This window comes from Mesoplodon bidens, assembly GCF_964165515.1.
Source record: "Mesoplodon bidens genome assembly, chromosome: 11".
Lineage (NCBI taxonomy): Eukaryota > Metazoa > Chordata > Mammalia > Artiodactyla > Ziphiidae > Mesoplodon > Mesoplodon bidens.
Window position 1 is genome coordinate 35835341 of NC_138167.1, and position 23307 is coordinate 35858647.

Here is a 23307-nt window from a genome sequence, read left to right on the forward strand (position 1 = left end):
AATAAGACAGGAGTTGTTTGGAGTTGTAAATCAGCAACATTTCATAAATTCCTTCTGACCTGTCTGTTAAGCCTCAACATAAATAAAAAATTATTTAGAGAACTTGCTGAACACTACATGCCAATTTGTTTCAAGACCCAGTAGGAGTGGGAAGTGGCAGCACTAAAGATTTAAGGAAAAATAACCCCATTAATGGGGGAATAGTTAACAAAATTATTGTATATCTCAGCTATGTAATACTGGGTAATCATTATTAAAAAGGCTGAAGTAAATCTATATACATAGACATGAAAAACTGTCCACCATATATTAAGTGAAAGAAAATCCAGATTAATGGGCTTCCCTGGTGGCGCAGTGGTTGAGAGTCCGCCTGCCGATGCAGGGGACTCGGGTTCGTGCCCCGGTCCGGGAAGATCCCACATGCCGCGGAGCGGCTGGGCCCGTGAGCCATGGCCGCTGGGCCTGCGCATCCGGAGCCTGTGCTCCGCAACGGGAGAGGCCACAACAGTGAGAGGCCCGCATACCGCAAAAAAAGAAAAAAAAAATATATATATATATATATATATCATCTAACATGTAAATATTATAAATGTATATGCTATAATTAACATGTTTTTATATGCCTGAAAGAATATAAACCAAACCAACAATAGTAAGGTGTTTTGAATATTGAGACAGAAAGGGTAGGGAGAGATAGGGAACTTTTATCATTTACTTTTCATTTCTGTACTGTTTGATTTTGATAGATTATTCTATTTTATAATGAACAAATGCTATGTTTAAAACTTTAAAAAAACTATATAAGGAAAAATTCCCTGTAGTATTAGCAAATACTGGAATGAGTTACAAATCATGTACTGTAGAAGGGATTAAAGGATATATGATATTGACTAAAAGTAGTGGGAATTGATTTTCAGTAAACAAAAATTCTAACTATTCCCACTTTGTTTCCTCTTTCAGAAAGCTACTCTTTTACAAGATCCCCTATACGTTAGTGAGCTCAGTCCTGCTACTGGAAGTCAAAAGCCATATAGGTAAGGAGTGATGACAGGACAGAGTTGCACCGGGGGGTGTTCGCCCTCTTTGCCTCTCCTAACTCTATGTGATGCTGACCATCACATTTATACCTACATCTCTTCTCGCCCTGAACTGCAAAGACAATTACCCACTGGATATCACTTCTTGTATGTTTCACAGGAGCCATAACGTCAGCATATTCAAAACAGAACTCAGCCTCTTCCTTCTGTGACCTGATCTTCCATCTGTGTTTCCTAAACAGGGCATGATGTCATTATCTCTAGACAGCCTAAGCCAGAGTCCTGGATCCCGAGATCCCCATCCCCTAATCCGGTCGTCACCACATGATTCACTGCACTTATTGAATATATCTGGAGAACACCCACTTCTTTCTACTGCCACACGCTCAGATCCAATTATCTGTTCTGGGCTCTGACAGTATTTTCCTGGCTGGCCTCTGTCTTCACTCTTGCCCCTCTCTAGACCATTCTTCAATACAACAGAGGAATCTTTCAGAAGCACAAATGTGATCGTGTAACTCCTCCCTTAAAGCCTTTCCATAGCTCCCCATTGCCCTTAGAAGGTCTACACTCTATAACAGCTTTTTACAAATCTTCCTGATGTCTCTTTATTTTTCTATTGTGTCCTCCACACTCCTGCCCTAAGCTCCTGATCCAAATAAACTCATCGCTCTCAGAAAGCTCCCTGTTAATCTGGGCCCTAACATAATGGCCTCTATTCTAGAACCTTACTCTCTTCTACTATTCCTTTGTCTAAAAATCATTTCTCAAGTCTAAGTTAAGAGGGCCCCTCCATAACGTCCTCAGCACTGTCCACTCTGTATTATGGATTGCTTGTTTATGTGCTGCCCTATTATGCAATATGCTCCTTAAGGGCAGGGACGATTCCTTGGTCACTGGCACCTAGTAGGCTGCCAAGAAGCCTTTATACAATGAATGAATGAATGAATGAATGAAATAAGATAGAGGCTGGGACCTTATATGCAAGGCAAAGGAGTTTGGATTTTATCCAGACTTCATAGTTCTATTATGTTCTTATCACAGTCAGCCTTCCATTGAAGTAGTTACTTGTGATGTGACTATTACTTCCAATAGATTGTGAGCCCCTGGAAGGCAAGGAGTATGTCTTATTAATTATCGTGTTTTTCTTACTTAAAACAGTGCTTTGTACTTAGAGAGCACTCTGTCAATTGATGGTACCAATAATTTTGATATTAAGTAAGTCATGAGTGACTTTTGAGAGGTTTATGATAGTGACGTATATTGGGGGTGATGTAAGTGAACTAAGGGAAAGTTTAATTTTAAAAGATACAATTCATTACCCATTAAAGGGAACCAAAGTTCCTTGGAAGAATGACTGATTCTAGGTCTGGGGTAGGAAATATACAAATGAGTCTGAAACAGCTTGTGGCAGAATGCAAAGAGTAACAGGGCTCAAACTAAAGGACACAGGAGCCCACATGAAGGGCCTCCTGATAGCCAAAGATGGAACAAATCAAGAATCAGAAAAAAAAAAAAAAAAAGAATCAGAAAAAATAATGAATGAGATGGTTAAAACATAATGAATATATAAAAATTCCAAAGTGTATAATGATGCATCATAGACAGAAAGTCCTCCCTCCTACCCTCCCCCACCCGGTTAAGAAATAAAAATGTACTGAACTCCATTAGAAGTAAATAGGGCACTAATTCATTTTTCTGCAAATCAGCAAACAAATGGAAAGAATTAAGCATTTATCCTGCCTTTCCTGCATAAACTGTAATTAGTTCAGGGTAACCAAGTAGCCCAAGTTGATGAGAGCAAATTCCATTTTACAGAGTTCCAGCTAATGAATGTGGAAGGTTTAACAGAATTAGAAAGTTACCATTTTTTAACCTCTGATGAAATAATAGATTTATGCAAAGATCCTCAGTGGATGGAACCATCAGACAGAAAGGTGAAGTGGAATTTCAAAATGGAGGGATCATGTAAATAACTAAACACTGATCAGTCTTAGAATCACTTAAGTGGGATGCTATAATGAAGCACTTAAAAATTATAATGTGCCTCATTATTTGATGTAACATGAAACACATAGCACCACCTATGACATATCTTTGCTCAAACAATTAAACTGGAATCTGACTTAAAAGTGTGTGAGTGTCAGCCTTGAGAAGGAATGAAATTCTGATACATGTGACAACATGGATGAGGCTTGAAGAAATTATGCTAAGTTAAATAAGCCAGTAGTAAAAGGACAAATATTATATGGTTCCACTTACATGAGGCACCTAGAATAGGCAAATTCACAGAAACAGAAAGCAGAATATAGGTTACCAGGAGCCACGGAGAGACAGGAAATGGAGACTTACTGTTTAATGGATGCAGAGTTTCTGTTTGGGAAGATGAAAAAGTTCTGGAAATGGATAGTAGTGATGATTGCACAACATTGTGAATGCACTTAATGCCGTTGAATTGTACACCTGAAAATGGTTAAAATGGTAAATTTTAGGTTATGTATATTTTATCGCAAAATTTTAAAAGGTGTGTGTGTGTGTGTGTGTGTGTGTAAGGAAATAGATAAAACAAGAATGGCAAAATGTTGAAAATTACTGAAGCTAAGTGATGGGTATGTGAGGGTTTCTTATAAGACTTTCTCCATTTTTGCGTATGTTTGAAATTTTCCGTAGTAGAAGTTTTTAAAAGACCTAAGAAACATAGCAAGCGAATATAACAATTATTTTATTTAGATCTTGGTTTTAATTAACCAAATATAAAAAGACATTATTAAGACAAGAGAGAACATTTGAATATGGACTGGGTATTAGACAATACCATAGAATTATTGATAGGTTTGTTGGTGTGCTAATGATGATTTTGCAAGGAAATGTTCCAGTTATTTCGAGATATGTTCTGAGTTATGTAGGAGTTAAATAACATAATGTTTGGGATTGCCTTTTTTTTAATTAATTAATTAATTAATTAATTTGGCTGCGACGGGTCTTAGTTGCGGCACTCGGGATCTTCTTTGCAGCATGCAGGCTCTAGTTCCCCAACCAGGGATGGAACCCGGGCCCCCTGCATTGGGAGTGTGGAGTCTTTTTTGTTTTTTTTTTAAATTAATTAATTAATTAATTTGGCTGTGTTGGGTCTTCATTTCTGCGCGAGGGCCTTCTCCAGTTGTGGAGAGCGGGGGCCACTCTACATCGCGGTGTGCGGGCCTCTCACTGTCGTGGCCTCTCTTGTTGCGGAGCACAGGCTCCAGACGCGCAGGCTCAGTAGCTGTGGCTCACGGGCCCAGCTGCTCCGCGTTATGTGGGATCCTCCCAGACCAGGGCTCGAACCCGTGTCCCCCGCATTGGCAGGCAGACTCTCAACCACTGCGCCACCAGGGAAGCCCGGGAGTGTGGAGTCTTAACCACTGGACCACCAGGGAAGTCCTGGAATTTCTTTTTTTTTCTTTCTTTTTTAAAAATTTATTTTATTTTTGGCTGCGTTGGGTCTTCGTTGCCACGTGTGGGCTTTCTCTAGATGCGGTGAGCCGGGGCTACTCTTTGTTGCAATGCACGAGCTTCTCATTGCAGTGGCTTCTCTTGTTGCGGAGCACAGGCTCTAGGTGCACAGGCTTTAGTAGTTGTGGCTCATGGGTTCTAGAGCGCAGGCTCAGTAGTTGTGGTGCACAGGCTTAGTTGCTCCGCAGCATGTGGGATCTTCCCGGACCAGAGCTCGAACCTGTGTCCCCTGCATCGGCAGGAGGATTCTTAACCACTGCACCACCAGGGAAGCCCAGTCCCGGGATTTCTCTTTTTAAAAGATGATTATACAGATAGCTTAGAATTTCTACATGTTTTCTTATGTTTATTCTAAAAAAAAGTATCAGTTTTAATTTTGGTACTATATTATGTAAAGTGATTTTAAAGCTAATTGTATAATAAAAACAGGCTCTTACTTTGCGTGGCTTGAAATTTATCCCTGAAGGCAAGGAGAGTTCTGCCACTATCTTGACTCAGGAAAAGCATATTTCTTGTAAAGTTAATTTCTGAAGGCAACATATTTAAAGTGTAGTAACTTAATGCACCATGAAGGATGCACATATATGCACAAGATACATAGGAAATAGTCTGTGCCTACAAGGCACCTTTAAAAGTTTAAAGAAGTTTAAAAGAAGTAAATATTCTTTGGGTTTTCAAATTAGGATTTTGTCACAGTTTTGAGTTCTGTAATCTGACCATTGAGAACACATACACAGAGCTTCTGAGATAATGTATGAAAAACCATACCAGCTGTAAAGCATTATTCAAATGTAAGGTATTACTGATATTAAATGTCTGGAAAAACCAAAAAAATAGGAAAAATAGAGCTTATCATTAAATCAGTAATCCTTCTGCTACATTATTTGGGTGAATTTATGTTTTCTAGCTCATAAAAATACAGAATATCTGTTAACATTAAGGTAAAATTTCCTCTTATTCCTAAGTTGAATAATGGAGTCTTCTGGCCTAGACTTTTTCTTATTTAAATCAGTCAAAGAAAGTTTGTCATCTGTGTAAAAGCAAATATTCTCCGAATGTTCAGAGAAACTGTGATTATCCATAACTTCTCTGTAGAAATATAGGCTACTGAATCTAACTTGAATTTATGAGGTATATGAGACCTCAATTTATATATTAATTGATTTTTAGTATGAAGAGATTAGTGTGCTTTTTCTTATGAAATTTGTTTTGACCTTTTTGAAAAAAATATAGTTTGATATTATAATCTTTTGGCACCTATGATATCATAGGTGCCAAAAGATAAAAACAGTTCCTTTCTACATGGATCTTAGCAAATTGCTGACTCCTAATGGAAAAAACTGGAAAATCAATTTCAAAATAATTGTGCTGATATTGTATTTTTTCTGGGCTTTTGCTTTTCTAAGCTCATTTCTTTGTGAAAACTACATTTCTGCTGTTTTTTGGCATTCTCAGAGAATAGAGGGATTTTATGGGGTTTTTTTAAACATCTTTATTGGAGTATAATTGCTTTACAATGGTGTGTTAGTTTCTGCTGTACAACAAAGTGAATCAGTTATACATATACATAGGTTCCCATATCTCTTCCCTCTTGCATCTCCCTCCCACCCTCCCTATCCCACGCCTCTAGGTGGTCACAAAGCACCGAGCTGATCTCCCTGTGCTATGTGGCTGCTTCCCACTAGCTAACTATTTTACATTTGGTAGTGTATATATGTCCATGCCACTCTCTCACTTCGTCCCAGCTTACCCTTCCCACTCCCCTATGGTTATTTTTCAAACGACATGTGGCAGTCGTTAGAAATGGATGTATAGGGAAGCAAGATCTCAAAGCTTACTCCTCTGTTATTTAGATAACATTTATTAAACACTTACTGTATGCTAAGCACGTGAAGTAACTAAAGTATCAAAAGAGCACAATGGGATAGGTACTATCATCATCCCTATTTTACACATGAGGAAATTGAGGCACAGAAAGACTAAGAAACTTGCCCATGGTAGTTACTTAGAGGAACAGGGGCAGACCTAGGATATTGATCAGCCTGTCTGACACTGCCTCTATGCTCATAATCATGTTCTTCTGCCTCCATGACTGTTATCACTGAATTCTTTCATTATTTTAACTCAAGTACAGCTGATTTACAATATTATATGTTTCAGGTGTACAACATAGTGATTCATAACTTTTAATGATATATTCCATTTATAGTTATTATAAAAATTGGCTATATTCCCTGTGCTGTACAATATATCCTTGTAGCTTATTTATTTTTATTTTTAATATTTATTTATTTATTTATTTAGGTTGCACTGGGTCTTAGTTGAGGCACGTGGGATCTTTTAGTTGCAGCATGCAGACTTCTTAGTCATGGCATGCAGACTCTTAGTTGTGGCATGCATGCAGGATCTAGTTCCCCGGCCAGGTATCGAGCCTGGGCCCCCTGCATTGGGAGCGTGGAGTCTTACCCACTGGACCACAAGGGAAGTCCCTATTTATTTTATTTTATGTTTTATAAATTTATTGATTGATTGATTTTTGGCTGCATTGGGTCTTTCTTGCTGTGTGCGGGCTTTCTCTAGTTGCGGCGAGTGGGGGCTACTCTTCGTTGCGGTGTGCGGGCTTCTCATGGTGGTGGCTGTGGGCTTTCTCTAGTTGCGGCGAGCGGGGACTACTCTTCGTTGCGGTGTGCGGGCTTCTCATTGTGGTGGCTTCTCTTGTTGTGGAGCACAGGCTCCAGGCACGCAGGCTTCAGTAGCTGTGGCACTTGGGCTCAGCAGTTGTGGCTTGCAGGCTCTAGAGTGCAGGCTCAGTAGTTGTGGCACATGGGCTTAGTTGCTCTGTGGCATGTGGGATCTTCCCAGGCCAGTGCTTGAACCCATGTCCTCTGTATTGGCAGGTGGATTCTTAACCACTGCACCACCAGGGAAGTCCCCCTATTTATTTTATATATAGTAGTTTGTACCTCTTAATGCCCTACCTCCAGCTTGCCCCTCTCCCCTTCCCTCTCTTCACTGGTAACCACTAGTTTGTTTTTTAGATCTGTGAGTCTGTTTCTTTTTTGTTATATTCACTAGTTTGTTTTATTTTTTAGATTCCACATATACGTGATATCATACAGTATTTGCCTTTTTCTATCTGACTTATTTCAATTAGCATAATGCCCTCCAAGTCCATCCATGTTGTTGCAAATGGCAAAATTTCATTCTTTTTTATGGCTGAGTAGTATTCCGTTGTGTATATATACCACACCTTCTTTATCCATTCATCTGCTGATGGGTACTTAAGTTGCTTACGTACGTTGGCCATTGTAAATAATGCTGCTATGAACATTGGGGTGCATGTCTCTTTTCGAATTAGTGTTTTCATTTTTTTCAGATAAGTACCCAGGAATGGAATTGCTGGGTCATATGGTAGTTCTATTTTTAGTTTTTTGAGAAACCTCTATACTGTTTTCCATAGTGGCTCTCCCAATTTACAGTCCCACTACAGTGTACAGAGGTTCCCTTTTTTTCCACATCCTTGCCAACATTTGTTATTTCTGGTCTTTTTGATGGCTAAGACTGAATTCTTAATGATCATCTCCTCCAGTATCTCCACTAGAAAAGAGACTGTCTTTCATGAAGTTTTAATTTTTGCGTTAATAAGAGAGGTTCATGGGCTTCCCTGGTGGCGCAGTGGTTGAGAGTCTGCCTGCCAATGCAGGGGACACGGGTTCGAGCCCTGGTCTGGGAAGATCCCACATGCCGCAGAGCGGCTGGGCCCGTGAGCCACAATTACTGAGCCTGCGTGTCTGGAGTCTGTGCTCCGCAACGAGAGAGGCCGCGATAGTGAGAGGCCCGCGCACCGCAATGAAGAGTGGCCCCCGCTTGCCACAACTAGAGAAAGCCCTCGCACAGAAATGAAGACCCAACACAGCCAAAAATAAATAAATTAATTAATTTAAAAAAAAAATAAGAGAGGTTCATTGATTGCATAGAGGAGAGCATCTTAGATTTTTTTTTAAATAAAGGGGGAAGGAGTAGGCAAGAACCAAGATTCCATGTAGCATTACTGGAATAAATGGCTGGTATCAAGATTTGTGGAATAAGTGGTAAAAATATTTTTACTTCAAGTCAGAAATTCTAAGACATTTCCATCAACCTACACATGTTCTGTTACTGTTACCTTGCACCCTGCTTCTCTGAATCACTGGTTGTGTTAGCTTGGACAGGCTACTTAACCTAACATTCTATAAACACGATAGTAATTCCCAGCTCAGCCCTCCTAGTGACGCTGAATGAGCTAGTCCATGAAGAGAACCCAGGCCAGACCCCGCCATAGAGTCAGTGCTCAATTAAGTACAGGTTGTTATTATTGAGCACAGTGGGAGATGGAAACAATATCTAACCTGATAATGTGTTTTCAAGTTGCTGTAAAGCTGAGGGGCCAGGACAAGTACACAAATAACTGCAATGGAGTGAAGTAGGATTAGTGTGGTGTAAGAAGTATGGAAAAAGTGCTATGGGAGAGGGTTCCCCATCATTGGTGGAATTAGGGAAAGCTCTGAGAAGAAGGTGTTAACTCATTTCAGCTAAGCCAGCTTTTCCTGAAGTGTGGAACGCACATGGGGCAGTAATGGAAGAGGACTTCACGTGGTATTCTGACATGGCATGAAATAACTTTGAATTCCATGGTAAAAAATGATTCCCTTTTTCAATTCGTCTGACCTCATTAGGGAGAACCTCTTGGCTTGGTGCCAGTAGTGGCAGCTCTCAAACACATGCTCATATGCCTTTTTGTCAAAGGGAGAGCAGACTTCAGGCTCAAAATAGGGAGCATCTACTTAGAATTTTGTTGCTATTTTTACAGTTACCTGCTATTTATAGCAAATGGTACTGGTTTTCCCATGTGAAGTAGTGATACAAAATTTTCTGTATAAAAAATTTCTCTAAGAAAAAATGAGTTGATTTCAAGAAAAAATACTAAGCAAATAATATTACATATGATTCGTGGGTTATGGTAAATGGTATGTGAACAAACTCTGTGCTGGACTATGAAAGAGAGACAGAAGTTTTCCAGGAACAATGAGAGTATTCATGATATGTACAACTTGAGTAAAGGGGCATGGCAAAAAAGTATGTTTGGAGATTAATAAATAGTTCAATTTGGGAGGAGCAAGTTTCATTACTGATTAGTAACAAAGCTAGAAGTACCAAACTATATTAAAATTCAGTTAGTAACAAAGTTTTACAAACCTAGCAATAATTGTTGATATTCCTCAACTGCTGTTTATCATTTTTTCCATGGAAAATTTTCTTTTCTTTCTGTAGATCTGAGGAGAAAATTAAGCACTTCAGTCAACAAATCTGAACTTTTTCTTAAAGACAACACTTTGAGGAAGATACTTTGTTTAATTACAGAACTTAAAGTAGCAGCCCCGAAAAACTTCATTCTGAAAAGGCTTTTCTGGAAAGTAGTTGTTTTGTCTTATTTTTAATCTTTAAAGCTTGTTTTACCTGTTTATCAAATGCAGCATATTCAAGCTTAAAGTAAAATATAAATAAATGTTGTATACTGATGCTGCATTTTAAAATGTTGATTAAATTTAATGCAATCATCTTGATGCCTGAAATGTTGTGATGGAATCATTGTATATGGCGTGTTGGGGCCAGGGAGACAGAAGAGGGGAGAGCAGTAGGGAAAAGATAATAGCTCACATGGGTTGGGTTAGCAGACACAAAAAAAGAGAGATCGAGGGGAAGCCCCTGGCATGCAAGAAGTCTCAGTATAGACAGTGAAATGAGAAAGTACGTTTCAAGAAGTCTTACGTGTATGTTCCCCTACAATAAAAATATAATTAAAAAGTTACTTTTGGGGCTTCCCTGGTGGAGAAGTGGTTGAGAGTCCGCCTGCCGATGCAGGGGACACAGGTTCGTGCCCCGGTCTGGGAGGATCCCACATGCCGCGGAGCAGCTGGGCCCGTGAGCCATGGCCACTGAGCCTGTGCGTCTGGAGCCTGTGCTCCACAACGGGAGAGGCCACAGCAGTGAGAGGCCCGCGTACCGCAAAAAAAAAAAAAAAAAAAAAAGTTACTTTTGAATGTAGGATTGTTATTTTTTAAAAGGTGACTCCTGGGAAGTCAAAGCAGTCTAGCTCCTACTTGGCAAGTTACATACTTACTCTTAAGACTGACTTGTAGTCTGAGGTTTAGGTGAAGGTATTGAGAAGCCCAGGTGAGTACTGGTGCTGTGCTAATGAGACTCATTCTGGTTAGTGGTCTTATACACAGTTGCCACCATTTTATTGCACAGTTGGGAAGTGCACAGCTTCCCCAGCCATACCTGACAGTCTTGGCCATTTCTTAGATTCTAAGTGCTTGACACATCTGATGACCAACCATCCTGGTTTACCTAGACTAGGATAACAAACTGTCCCAGTTTGCCTGGGACTGAGGAGGTTCATGGCACTTGGGATTTTTAGTGCAAAAGGTAGACCAGTCCCAAGCAAATTGGGATGGTTGATCACCCTAATTAGAGGGCAGAGTAGCTACAGAGAATAGAGTATCAAGTGTCCCCAACATTGAGGCAGGTAAGGATGATGTAATGCTGTATAATCAAAAATGCTTGAGCTAGATAGACCCTGTTAGGAATACACCATCCAAGTTTTAACTAAAAAACTTCAGAGAATTATGGAAAATACAGGGACAGGCACCAAAATGACTTACATATGGTTATGAAGAGTCCACATGGAAAGGCTAAAGAAATTGGTATTATCTCCCACCCAAATAAACCTCTCCAGTCCAACCTACATAGTGTTTACTCATCTATAACACTGATTGTGAGGACTGTGCTTCCTCAAAAACTTCTTGAGGCTCTCCATATTAAGTACAAGCACTTTGGCTTTGGCATTTAAGGCTCTCCACTACTGACCTCTTGTCACAGATTCCAAATTTGGACAGGCATGGCCTTTATTTTGCAGGGTGGGTTACCAGGAAGGGGCCAACATCTACAGAGGGCAGCCACTGGGAAAACGAATCCAGCTGTAGATGCTAAGGGAGAAGGCACAGTGCCCAAGGACGAGAGTGATCTCTACAAAGAGAATGTGCAAAATGAGAAATATCAGGGCATTATAGTATGTGGGTGGATTACACCCAGATGTCTGCATAAACATTTGGCACCAGCAAGATCTGCACGTTTAGGATTTGGGAACACGGCCTTCACGGAATGTGGGGTTGGGGGCAGTAGCAACGATACAAAGTCAAGAGTAAAGTCAGTAGCTGGGAAAGGACTGGCAAAGGACTTAGCTCAGGGCCCAAAGAAGAGGTCCACCTAGACAACCTGGACACAATCAGGGGATTGATTTAAAGCAGATGTCTAGGGAGGAGAACGGAGCTACCACCTAAGGGTTAGACTCGGAAGAAGGGTGTTGATGCTGAATGCCAGAATGTTGGTCTTAAGTGTCTCCAATCTTAAAACAGGCCTGAAGCAGGTGGCCTCGGCTGTGGAGGAAAAGAGGGATGCAGAGAAAGGGAATAAAACCAGGTCTAGCCCACTCAACCCACCACTTCACCACTCTCACCTCTTTGCTGTAAAAGCTTGAACCATGTGAAATGATTTGAACACCCTGCCCTTCCCAGCCCCTCCACGTTTTCCCCTACTACTGCTTTCTCTAGGATACTCTTTCCATTTTCTCCTGTTAAAATCCTACCCATTCATTCTCCAAGGCTCATCTCAAATGCTGTTCTTCTGCCTTTCCTCAGTGGAGAACTTTGGTACCTTCCTCTTTTTGATCTGTTATGGCAGTTCTGTGCCTTAGAACTCTCCTTGATATTTTATAATCTGCACTGTTCAATAAAGTAGCCACCTAGCCACATGTGGCTATTAAGCACTTGAACGTGGCTAGTGACCAAGGAAGTGAAACATAAATTTTATTCAGTTTTAGTCAATTTAAATGTAAATAGCCACATGTGGCTAGCAGCTTCTGTATTGGACAATGCAGTTCTACAGCATCTCCCATAGCACTTTCTCTTTAACGATTCAATAAACATCTATCGCATGCCTGTTCTGTGCTAGGCGTAGTAATTAGGCACTAGAAATGCAACCATGACTAAGACACACTCCCTACCCTCAAGAATTAGCACAGACATTCTCCTTTTTGCTTGGTATATATTTTTTATTTACCATAGTATTCTATAAGCTTCTTCAGGACAGGCATGTGTCATACTCATCTTTGTATTCTCCCTAAGGCCTAACATAATGCCTGCATATATCAGGTCACACCAATTCATAATAAATTGAAATTTTATTCTCTTGTGAAAAATTAACCTGATTGGAAGTCTAGGAGTAAAGCATTCATGTTCTGCTTCTTACTTGAAAATTCTGCAGCCGTACTTTAATGTAATGTCCTTAGATGGACTACAATAGAAGATCTTCTAATTTAGTTGTCAAAAATGAAAGGCCAAAGTGAATAGAGAGGGAAATAAAAGGCACATAGGTAGTCTCCCTGTTTGGGGTCTTTCCCTACTTCAGTGGAGTACGTTGTGTCCCTCAGCACTGGTAGCCTTATGTTCTCTCTCTAATCTGCAACCAAAATCTAGTCTCATATTCATTTACACAGAGTTAACAAATATGACTAGTAAAACTCAACATTTTAATCTTCTTTTAGGAGCTCTTTTATTTAAATGGTTATCATAGCCTTAAGCTAAAGCAGTGTTTTTTTCCAACTTTGTGCTGGGCTCCCTGCAGAATGTAAGTTTATGTGAAGCTCCTTTAAGAACCCACACTGGGGTGGGGAGATTAGAGGCAGCTTTAATTTTTGGTTCTTGGGTAAGAGGATGGGAAATTATACATATATATTTAAAAATTATAATAAAATTAATATAATGAATAACTATAGGCATATTCTTATAATTAATAATACAATTATTATAATCATATAATAAACAATATAATATTATATAATCATAATATATACAGTTGACCCTTGAACAACATTAGTTTGAACTGCTTGGGTCCACTTATATGTTGATTTTTTCAATAGTAAATACTAAAGTACTACATGATCACGGTTAGTTAAATCCACAGGTGTGGAACCGCATTATACTCAGATCCCATATTGTTCAAGGGTCAAATGTATATCATTTTCCCTTTTAAAAATCAACTTCATTGGGATATAATTTTCCTCTGTTAGGTAATTTTTATTCTTCAATTTTATTACAAGAAAAAATTTAAATTATGAGAACACTTTTGTACAGGTTGACTAAACTGCAAGCTTTAGGAGTACAGACACCATGTCCAGTTTGCCAGTTTTGCTTAAGATGTTATTCTCATTACTTAGCATAGTAACTGCCACATGGGGACAATCAATAGTTACATGTTCAATGATGAATGAAAGAGTTCTCTAGACATGTTATTTCCCAACCCTTCTTTTTTTCTTCATGAAGTTTTTTTTTCCTTCAGTTTTTAAAAACTATGGTAAAATACATATAACATAAAATTTACCATCTTAACCATTTTTAAGTGTGTAGTTCAGTGTTAGGCACTCATGTTGTATATCTGTCACCACCATCCTTCTCCAGAACTCTTTCCATCTTACAAAACAGAAACTATATTCATTAAACAACAACACCCCATTTCCCCTTCCCCCCAGCCCCTGGCAACCACCATTCTTCTTTGCGCTTCTATGAGTCTGACTATTCTAAATACCTCATGTAAGAGGAATTATACAGCATTTGTCATTTTGTGACTGGCTCATCTCACTTGGCATGATGTCTTCCAGATTCATTGATGTTATAGTATACGTCAGAATTTCCTTCATTTTAAGGTTGAATAATATTCCAGGTATGTAATACCACATTTTATTTATCCATTCATCTATTGATTAGCACTTGGGTTGCTCCCACATTTTAGCTACTGTGAATAATGCTGTTATGAACATGGGTGTGTAAGTATCTCTTTGAGACCCTGCTTTCAATTCTTTTGGGAGTATAGTTGGAAGCAGAATTGCTAAATCATGGTAATTCTATTTTTAATTTTTTGAGGCACTGCCATACTGCTTTTCACAGCAGCGATACCATTTTACATTCCCACCAACAGTGCATAAGGGCTCCAGTTTTTCCACATCCTTGTTATTTACTGTTTTTTTTTTTTTTTTTTCGGTACGCGGGTCTCTCACTGTTGTGGCCTCTCCCGTTGTGGAGCACAGGCTCCGGACGTGCAGGCTCAGCGGCCATGGCTCACGGGCCCAGCCGCTCCACGGCATGTGGGGTCTTCCCGGACCGGGGCATGAACCCGTGTCCCCTGCATCGGCAGGCGGACTCTCAACCACTGCACCACCAGGGAAGCCCTTTACTGATTTTTTGATAGTAGCCATTCTAATGGATGTTGGGGGTACCTAATAGTTTTGATTTGCATTTCCCTAATGATTAGTGATGTTGAGCATTTTTTCCCATGCTTATTGGCAATTTGTATATCTTCTCTGGGGAAACATTGGCGTCCAATTTACATATTATAAAGTGCACATATTTTTGAGTGCATTGTAAAGAGTTTTAACAAATGTATGTATCTGTATACACCACCCCAGTCAAGACTGAGAACATTTTTATCACCCCTTAGGGCTACCTCGTGCCCTCTGGCAGTCAGTTTCCTCTGACCCCTGGCCTCAGGCAACTATTGTACTTTCGGTCATCATAGATTAGTTTTGCCTGTCCTAGAATTCCACTTACATGGAATTGTACACTATGTACACTTTTGTGTTTGGCTTTTTTTTTTTTATATGTATAACTGATTCACTTTGTTACAAAGCAGAAACTAACACACCATTGTAAAGCAATTATACTCCAATAAAGATGTTTAAATAAATAAATAAAAATAAACTTGTTGGAAAAAAATAATACTACCAGTTCGTTCCTCAAAATATTAAAAATAGAACTACCATATGAGCCAGCAACTCCACTTCTGGGCATACACCCAAAAGAATTAAAAGCAGGGTCTTGAAGAGATACTTGTACACCTATGTTCCTGGCAGCTCCATCCACGAGAGTCAAAGGCTGGAAGCAACCCACGTGCCCATGAACAGACGAATGGATAAACAAAATGCGGCACATACACACAATGTGTTTGGCTTCTTTTGACATAATATTTTTGAGACTCTTTCATGTTGTTGCTGGTAGGCGGAAGATATTTTATAAGTGAAAATTCCTGAACCACTGAGCGGTGGGAGATCACAATAATAACTGATATTTATTAAGCACATACAATATGTTGAGTACTGTTCAGGCTTTACAAATAATATCTTACTTAATCCTCACATCAACCTCATGAGGTGATTCTATTAATCCCATTTTAGACATGAAAAGTCACAGAATGTATAAGTAATCTGCCAAATGTCCTACAGCTACCCAGTGGCAGAGCTGGTATCGGAACTCAAAGAACCTGGCTCCAGAGTCAGCGTGTAAAGTTACCACACTCTGCAATCCCAGCACTTCTTAGAGGGCCAAGGTGTACGTCCTGCTCCTTTTGTCCTTCCCTCTCTCCACCTGCCATCCTCAGCCTCTTCTGAGCACACATATAACTGTTTAAACGAAGACTCTAAGTTGCCACTAGTAAACAAAAGTGCTGGGAAAAAAATGAACAGTAGAGGAATAGAAAAGAGAAGCAATTATATCCAGTTCTCATTAGTACCAGCTTGCCTGATTTCATGGGCCTGTGCTTATTTTCATGCTCAATTATCTCATGAGACTGGATAGGAACAGAAAAAAACTGGTTCCCACACTCTTAAGTCAGTGTTTATTTTGGCAGAAATGGCAATCTACATTTCCACTGTATTAACAGAAGTATTAAAATCATTCTGCACCATCTTCATAGGCTATATCAGTGCTGTACATTTGTTTCTGAATTAGTAAACAGTTGTAAATGAGTGCTTTTCTAGCCATTATTTCATTATGTTCTCACAAAGGCCAAATTACTTTGGAAAGGCAGGAAATATAGTGGCCCCCATTTAATATTATTATTCCAAGGTGACTGAATGACTGGCCTAAGGTTATATACCTACTTCTGGATGATCTTCACTATTAATGGTGAAGCTGGGCCTAGAAGGCATCTCTCAGCATCACCCGCTAGGTTTTAGCTCTGGCTCTGTTCACCAGGACAATGGTCTCCTGGTTGTAAGTAAAAGTATATTTTCAATTTGGGTTATGCTAGTGTTAATGAGAGAGAATGTAAATCACTTTCTCCCTAATTGAAGAACAAATCATTTCTTATTATTTTTATTATGTAAGAATTGAGAGTTTTGCCAACAGATACCTTAATTACCATCTTCTTTCCTGCTTGCTTTCACAGACCAGTGACCTTTTTTATTTCCTAGTGAACAAACTTCATGAGTACTTGCCAGAGACTAGGGATAAGAATGCACATCAAAATAAAAGCCAAAGTGTTGATGAGCTGGTGTAAGTACTAACTGGATAATCACAGATATTTTTTCCCTAGGATGTTCAAGATAAATGAAAGGCACTGGGCAAAATATACACTGTATTAATGATTAATAGTGCAGCAAGTTTTGCTTCACATAGATTTTTTAAAAATAGTATTTATTTTGTTCTAATTGTACAGTTAAAGAAAAACTACACAAGAAGCTAGTAATACTGGCTGTCCCAAAAGGGAAAAAAATGAGTGTATGAATAAAAGACACCTTCACTGTATTCCCTTTTTTACCTTTGAAATTTTGAGCCAGAAATTACTACTTGAAACAGTTAAAATTATTAAATGTAGTTTAAAAATAGCGTGATTATCATTAAAACTTTGCAAAAAATAAGTGCAAAAATCAATATGTAAATGACTTTTAATCCTGACATGCACCTATTAATTCATTCATTCAACAAATATTTTTGAGTGCTTAATATGTAGCAGTCACAGAGTAGACACTCAACCAATGTTGGCAATTTAATATACAGAATTTCCTTCCTATACTTTTTCTACATGGCTATCTGAATGCAGTTTTATTGAGCATTACTGATTTTGTGGAATTCTGAACTTACAATGAAATCATGCCATTTCCGTGATTTTTTTTCTCTTTGTTTTCTAGGGCATGCATTGAAACTATACAGACTCTGGGAATGATGTTCAGAGAAACAGAAACTGAGGCATCACTCCTGAACACGTTGGCAGCTAAGAAGTAAGGCCTTTTAAAAATTGAGACCTTGTAGTTACAACCCATTAACTATTCTACTGAGTGTCTTCCAGAACTCAACTCTCTTGACTTCTCTGTTCAATCCCCTTGTAAATATATTAAACTCTTTTGTCTCACTTCCTTCTGTGATGAATAGATTAATTAACATACTGAGTTCTCTCTGATTATTGGGGGCACAAAGATTTTGTTAGCATAAGTTTATCTTTTGTCATTGCCTGAAAAAGACCAAATGAACCATCATACATTAAAAACGAGGGGTCCTCTATTAGAATTTTCTAGAGTACTCTTTTATCCACATTGCAAAGGCAGGAACTATAGTAGCTCCCTTTAGTATATAATTGTGTGACCTTGGAGTGAATGACATTGGAGGGAAAGCTGTTGTAAGATACTCCAAGATATGTGGCCCAAAGAAGATAGAAATTTACATCATTCTTACATAACAGTCCCGAGTTAATAGCCATGCTTTTCCTCTACAAGATCAGCCAGAGACTTAGGTTCCTTCCTTTTTGTTGCTCTGCTATCTTCTATCATGCTATCTTTGTCCTCATGGTTAGCTGGCTAAATTGCTTGCTTTCATAACTCCCTGTGGGAATCAGGAAGAGAAGTAAAGGGCAAGCAAATTTCCTTTTCAAGCAAGGCGTATAAGGCTTTTGCTTACCTTCTATTGGTGAGAACTTTAGGCATATGGTGTTTCTAGCTGCAAAAGAGGCTGTAAAATGCGTCTGTAGTTGGACAGCTGTGTGCCTAGCTAAACTATAGATGGCAATGGGACATATGTAATTTAAAGGAAGAATGGAAGAATGTATAGTGAGGGACAACAGCATTCTTTGCCACAGAAAGTATGTGTTTGCATGTTTTGCATATTATCTGCTTGACCTTTTTATGAGATTTATAGGCTATGAATTACACCCTTGGGCAATGGTCTGACTAAAATCTTAATTTTTTTCTACCCATATCAATTGTTTATCTACATTTCTTGTACTAGAAGGTGGAAGAAGGATGAGAGCCATGGACTCTGAAACATTTAAACCAGAGGGAAGAATAAGAACTTTTAGTAATATTTGTCCAGGCTATTTAGTAGAGACCTTTACAAATAAATTTTAATGATAATACTCATTAACATACCTTAAGCAACTTGCTATGTGCCAGGGACTATGGGCATACTGTGCATTATAGCAGGGATGGTCAAACATTTCTGCAAAAGGCCATATAGTATGGGCTTCCCTGGTGACTCAGTGGTTAAGAATCCACCTGCCAATGCAGTGGACCAGGGTTCGAGCCCTGGTCCGGGAAGATCCCACATGCCACAGAGCAACTGAGCCTGTGCACCACAACTACTGAGCCTGCACTCTAGAGCCCACAAGCCACAACTACTGAAGCCTGTGCACCTGAAGCCCATGCTGCACAACAAGAGAAGCCACTGCAATGAGAAGCCCACACACCGCAACAAAGAGTAGCCCCTGGAGGGCCCCCACAAGCTTCTGGGATCTGCGAGGAGCAGGTGTCTCAGTGATAACTACACTCTGGACTAAATCCTGAATTTGTCTTGTTGGTCAAATGATTAACATCAAAAGCAACTCCAAGAGATTGGCTCAAGATGGTGGAGTAGAAGGACATGCCTTCATTCCCTCTTGCAAGAGCACCGGAATCACAACTAACTGCTGAACAGTCATTGACAAGAAGACACTGGAACTCACCAGAAAAGATACCCCACATCCAAAGACAAAGGAGAAGCTGCAATGAGATAGTGGGAGGGGCGCAATCACAATAAAATCAAATAACATAACTGCTGGGTGGGTGACTCACAAACTGGAGAACACTTACACCACCCATTGGAGTGAAGGTTGTGAGCCCCACGTCGGGATTCCAAACACGGAGGTCCGGCAATGGGAGGAGGAATTCCTAGAGAATCAGACTTTGAAGGCTAGCGGGATTTGATTGCAGGACATCGACAGGACTGTGGGAAACAGAGACTCCACTCTTGGAGGGCACACACAAAGTAGTGTGCGCATCGGGACCCAGGGGAAGGAGCAGTGACCCCGTAGGAGACTGAACCAGACCTACCTGTTAGTGTTGGAGGGTCTCCTGCAGAGGCGGGGGTGGCTGTGTCTCACCGTGAGGACAAGGACACTGGCAGCAGAAGTTCTGGGAACTGCTCCTTGGTGTGAGCCCTCCCACAGTCTGCCATTAGCCCCACCAAAAAGCTGGGTAGGTTCCAGTGCTGGGTCTCCTTAGGCCAAACAACCAACAGGGAGGGAACCCAGCCCCACCCATCAGCAGACAAGCAGATTAAAGTTTTACTGAGCTCTGCCCACCAGAGCAACACCCAGCTCTACCCACCACCAGTCCCTCCCATAAGGGAACTTGCACAAGCCTCTTAGATAGCCTCATCCACCAGAGGGCAGACAGCAGAAGCAAGAAGAACTACAATTCTGCAGCCTGTTGAAGGAAAACCACATTCACAGAAAGATAGACAAAATGAAAAGGCAAAGGACTTTGTACCAGATGAAGGAACAAGATAAAACCCCAGAAAAACAACTAAATGAAGTGGAGATAGGCAACCTTCCAGAAAAAGAATTCAGAATAATGATAGTGAAGATGATCTAGGACCTCGGAAAAAGAATGAAGGCAAAGATTGAGAAGATGTAAGAAATGTTTAACAAACACCCAGAAGAATTAAACAACAAACACCTAGAAGAATTAAAGAACAAACAAACAGAGATGAACAATACAATAACTGAAATGAAAAACACACTAGAAGGAATCAATAGCAGAATAACTGAGGCAGAAGAACGGATAAGTGACCTGGAAGACAGAATGGTGGAATTCACTGCCACGGAACTAAATAAAGAAAAAAGAATGAAAAGAAATGAAGACAGCCCAAGAGACCTCTGGGACAACATTAAACGCAACAATATTCCCATTATAGGGGTTCCAGAAGGAGAAGAGAGAAAGGACGTGAGAAAATATTTGAAGAGATTATAGCCAAAAACTTCCCTAACATGGGAAAGGAAATAGCCGTCCAAGTCCCAGAAGTGCAGAGAGTCCCAGGCAGGATAAACCCAAGGAGAAACACGCCAAGACACATAGTAATCAAGTTGGCAAAAATTAAAGACAAAGAAAAGTTATTGAAAGCAGCAAGGGAAAAATGACAAATAACATACAAGGAACTCCCTTAAGGTTAACAGCTGATTTCTCAGCAGAAACTCTATGAGCCAGAAGGGAGTGGCATGATATATTTAAAGTGATGAAAGGGAAGAAGCTACAACCAATATTACTCTACCCAGCAAGGATCTCATTCAGATTCAACAGAGAAATCAAAAACTTTAAGACAAGCAAAAGCTAAGAGAATTCAGCACCACCAAACCAGCTCTACAACAAATGCTAAAGGAACCTCTCTAACTGGGAAACACAAGAGAAGAAAAGGACCTACAAAAACAAACCCATAACAATTAAGAAAATGGTAACAGGAACATACATATCGATAATTACCTTAAAAGTGAATGGATTAAATGCTCCAACCAAAAGACACAGGCTCACTGAATGGATACAAGAACAAGACCCATATACATGCTGTCTACAAGAGACCCACTTCAGACCTAGGGACACATACAGACTGAAAGTGAGGGGATGGAAAAAGATATTCCATGCAAATGGATATCAAAAGAAAGCTGGAGTAGCAATACTCATACAGGATAAAATAGACTTTAAAATAAAGAATGTTACAAGGAAGGACACTATATAATGATCAAGGGATCAAACCAAGAAGAAGATATAACAATTATAAATATATATGCACCCAACATAGGAGCACCTCAATACATAAGGCAACTGCTAACAGCTATAAAAGAGGAAATGGATAGTAACACAATAATAGTGGGGGACTTTAACACCTCATTTACACCAATGGACAGATCATCCAAACAGAAAATTAATAAGGAAACACAAGCTTTAAATGACACAATAGACCAGATAGATTTAACTGATATTTATAGGACATTCCATCCAAAAACAGCAGCTTACACTTTCTTCTCAAGTGCACATGGAACCTTCTCCAGGATAGATCATATCTTGGGTCACAAATCAAGCCTCGGTAAATATAAGAAAATTGAAATCATATCAAGCATATTTTCCGACCACAACGCTATGAGATTAGAAATCAGTTACACGGAAAAAAATGTAAAAAACACAAACACATGGAGGCTAAACAATACGTTATAAATAACCAAGAGATCACTGAGGAAATCAAAAAATACCTAGAGACAAATTATAACAAAAACACGACTATCCAAAACCTATGGGATGCAGCAAAAGCAGTTCTAAAAGGGAAGTTTATAGCAATACAAGCCTACCTCAAGAAGCAAGAAAAATCTCAAATAAACAATCTAAACTTACACCTAAAAGAACTAGAAAAAGAACAAACAAAACCCAAAGTTAGTAGAAGGAAAGAAATCATAAAGATCAGAGCAGAAATAAATGAAATAGAAACAAAGAAAACAATAGCAAAGATCAATAAAACTAAAAGCTGGTTCTTTGAGAAGATAAACAAAATTGATAAACCTTTAGCCAGATTCATCAAGAAAAAGAGTGAGGGCTTCCCTGGTGGCGCAGTGGTTGAGAGTCCGCCTGCCGATGCAGAGAACGCGGGTTCGTGCCCCGGTCTGGGAAGATCCCACATGCCGCGGAGCGGCTGGGTCCGTGAGTCATGGCCGCTGAGCCTGCGTGTCCCGAGCCTGTGCTCCGCAATGGGAGAGGCCACAACAGTGAGAGGCCCACGTACCACAAAAAAAAAGAAAAGAAAGAAAAAGAGTGAGAGGACTCAAATAAATAAAGTTAGAAATGAAAAAGGAGAAGTTACAATGGACACCACAGAAATACAAAGCATCCTAAGAGACTACTACAAGCAACTTTATGCCAATGAAATGGACAACCTGGAAGAAATGGACACATTCTTAGAAAGGTATAACCTTCTAAGACTGAACCAGGAAGAAATAGAAAATATGAACAGACCAATCACAAGTAATGAAATTGAAACGGTGATTAAAAATCTTCCAACAAACAAAAGTCCAGGACCAGATGGCTTCACAGGCGAATTCTATCAAACATTTAGAGAAGAGCTAACACCCATCCTTCTCAAACTCTTCCAAAAAATTGCAGAGGAAGGAACACTCCCGAACTCATTCTATGAGCCCACCATCACACTGATACCAAAACCAGATAAAGATACTACAAAAAAAGAAAATTACAGACCAATATCACTGATGAATATTGATGCAAAACTACTAGCAAGGGCTTCCCTGGTGGCGCGGTGGTTGAGAGTCCGCCTGCCGATGCAGGGGACACGGGTTCGTGCCCCGGTCCAGGAAGATCCCACATGCCGCGGAGCCGCTGGGCCCGTGAGCCATGGCCGCTGAGCCTGCGCGTCCAGAGCCCGTGCTCCGCAACGGGAGAGGCCACAACAGTGAGAGGCCCGCACACCGCAAAAAAAAAAAAAAAAATACTAGCAAACAGAATCCAACAACACATTAAAAGGATCATACACCATGATCAAGTGGGATTTACCCCAGGGATGCAAGGATTCTTCAATATACACAAATCCATCAATGTGATACA

The 23307-nt window shown here is 39.8% G+C and overlaps 1 protein-coding gene across 1 annotated transcript in view; it reads left to right on the plus strand.

Moving 5' to 3' along the window:
• LOC308625716 (uncharacterized protein C12orf56) overlaps positions 1-23307 on the plus strand; it is a gene marked incomplete at both ends in the record, with an annotated part of 64760 nt that overhangs the window by 23215 nt on the left and 18238 nt on the right. Inside the window, 5 exon segments of the mRNA XM_081250216.1 lie at positions 961-1034; positions 9840-9869; positions 9871-9982; positions 16848-16954; positions 17590-17679. Coding sequence (XP_081106342.1) covers positions 961-1034; positions 9840-9869; positions 9871-9982; positions 16848-16954; positions 17590-17679 — 413 coding nt within the window.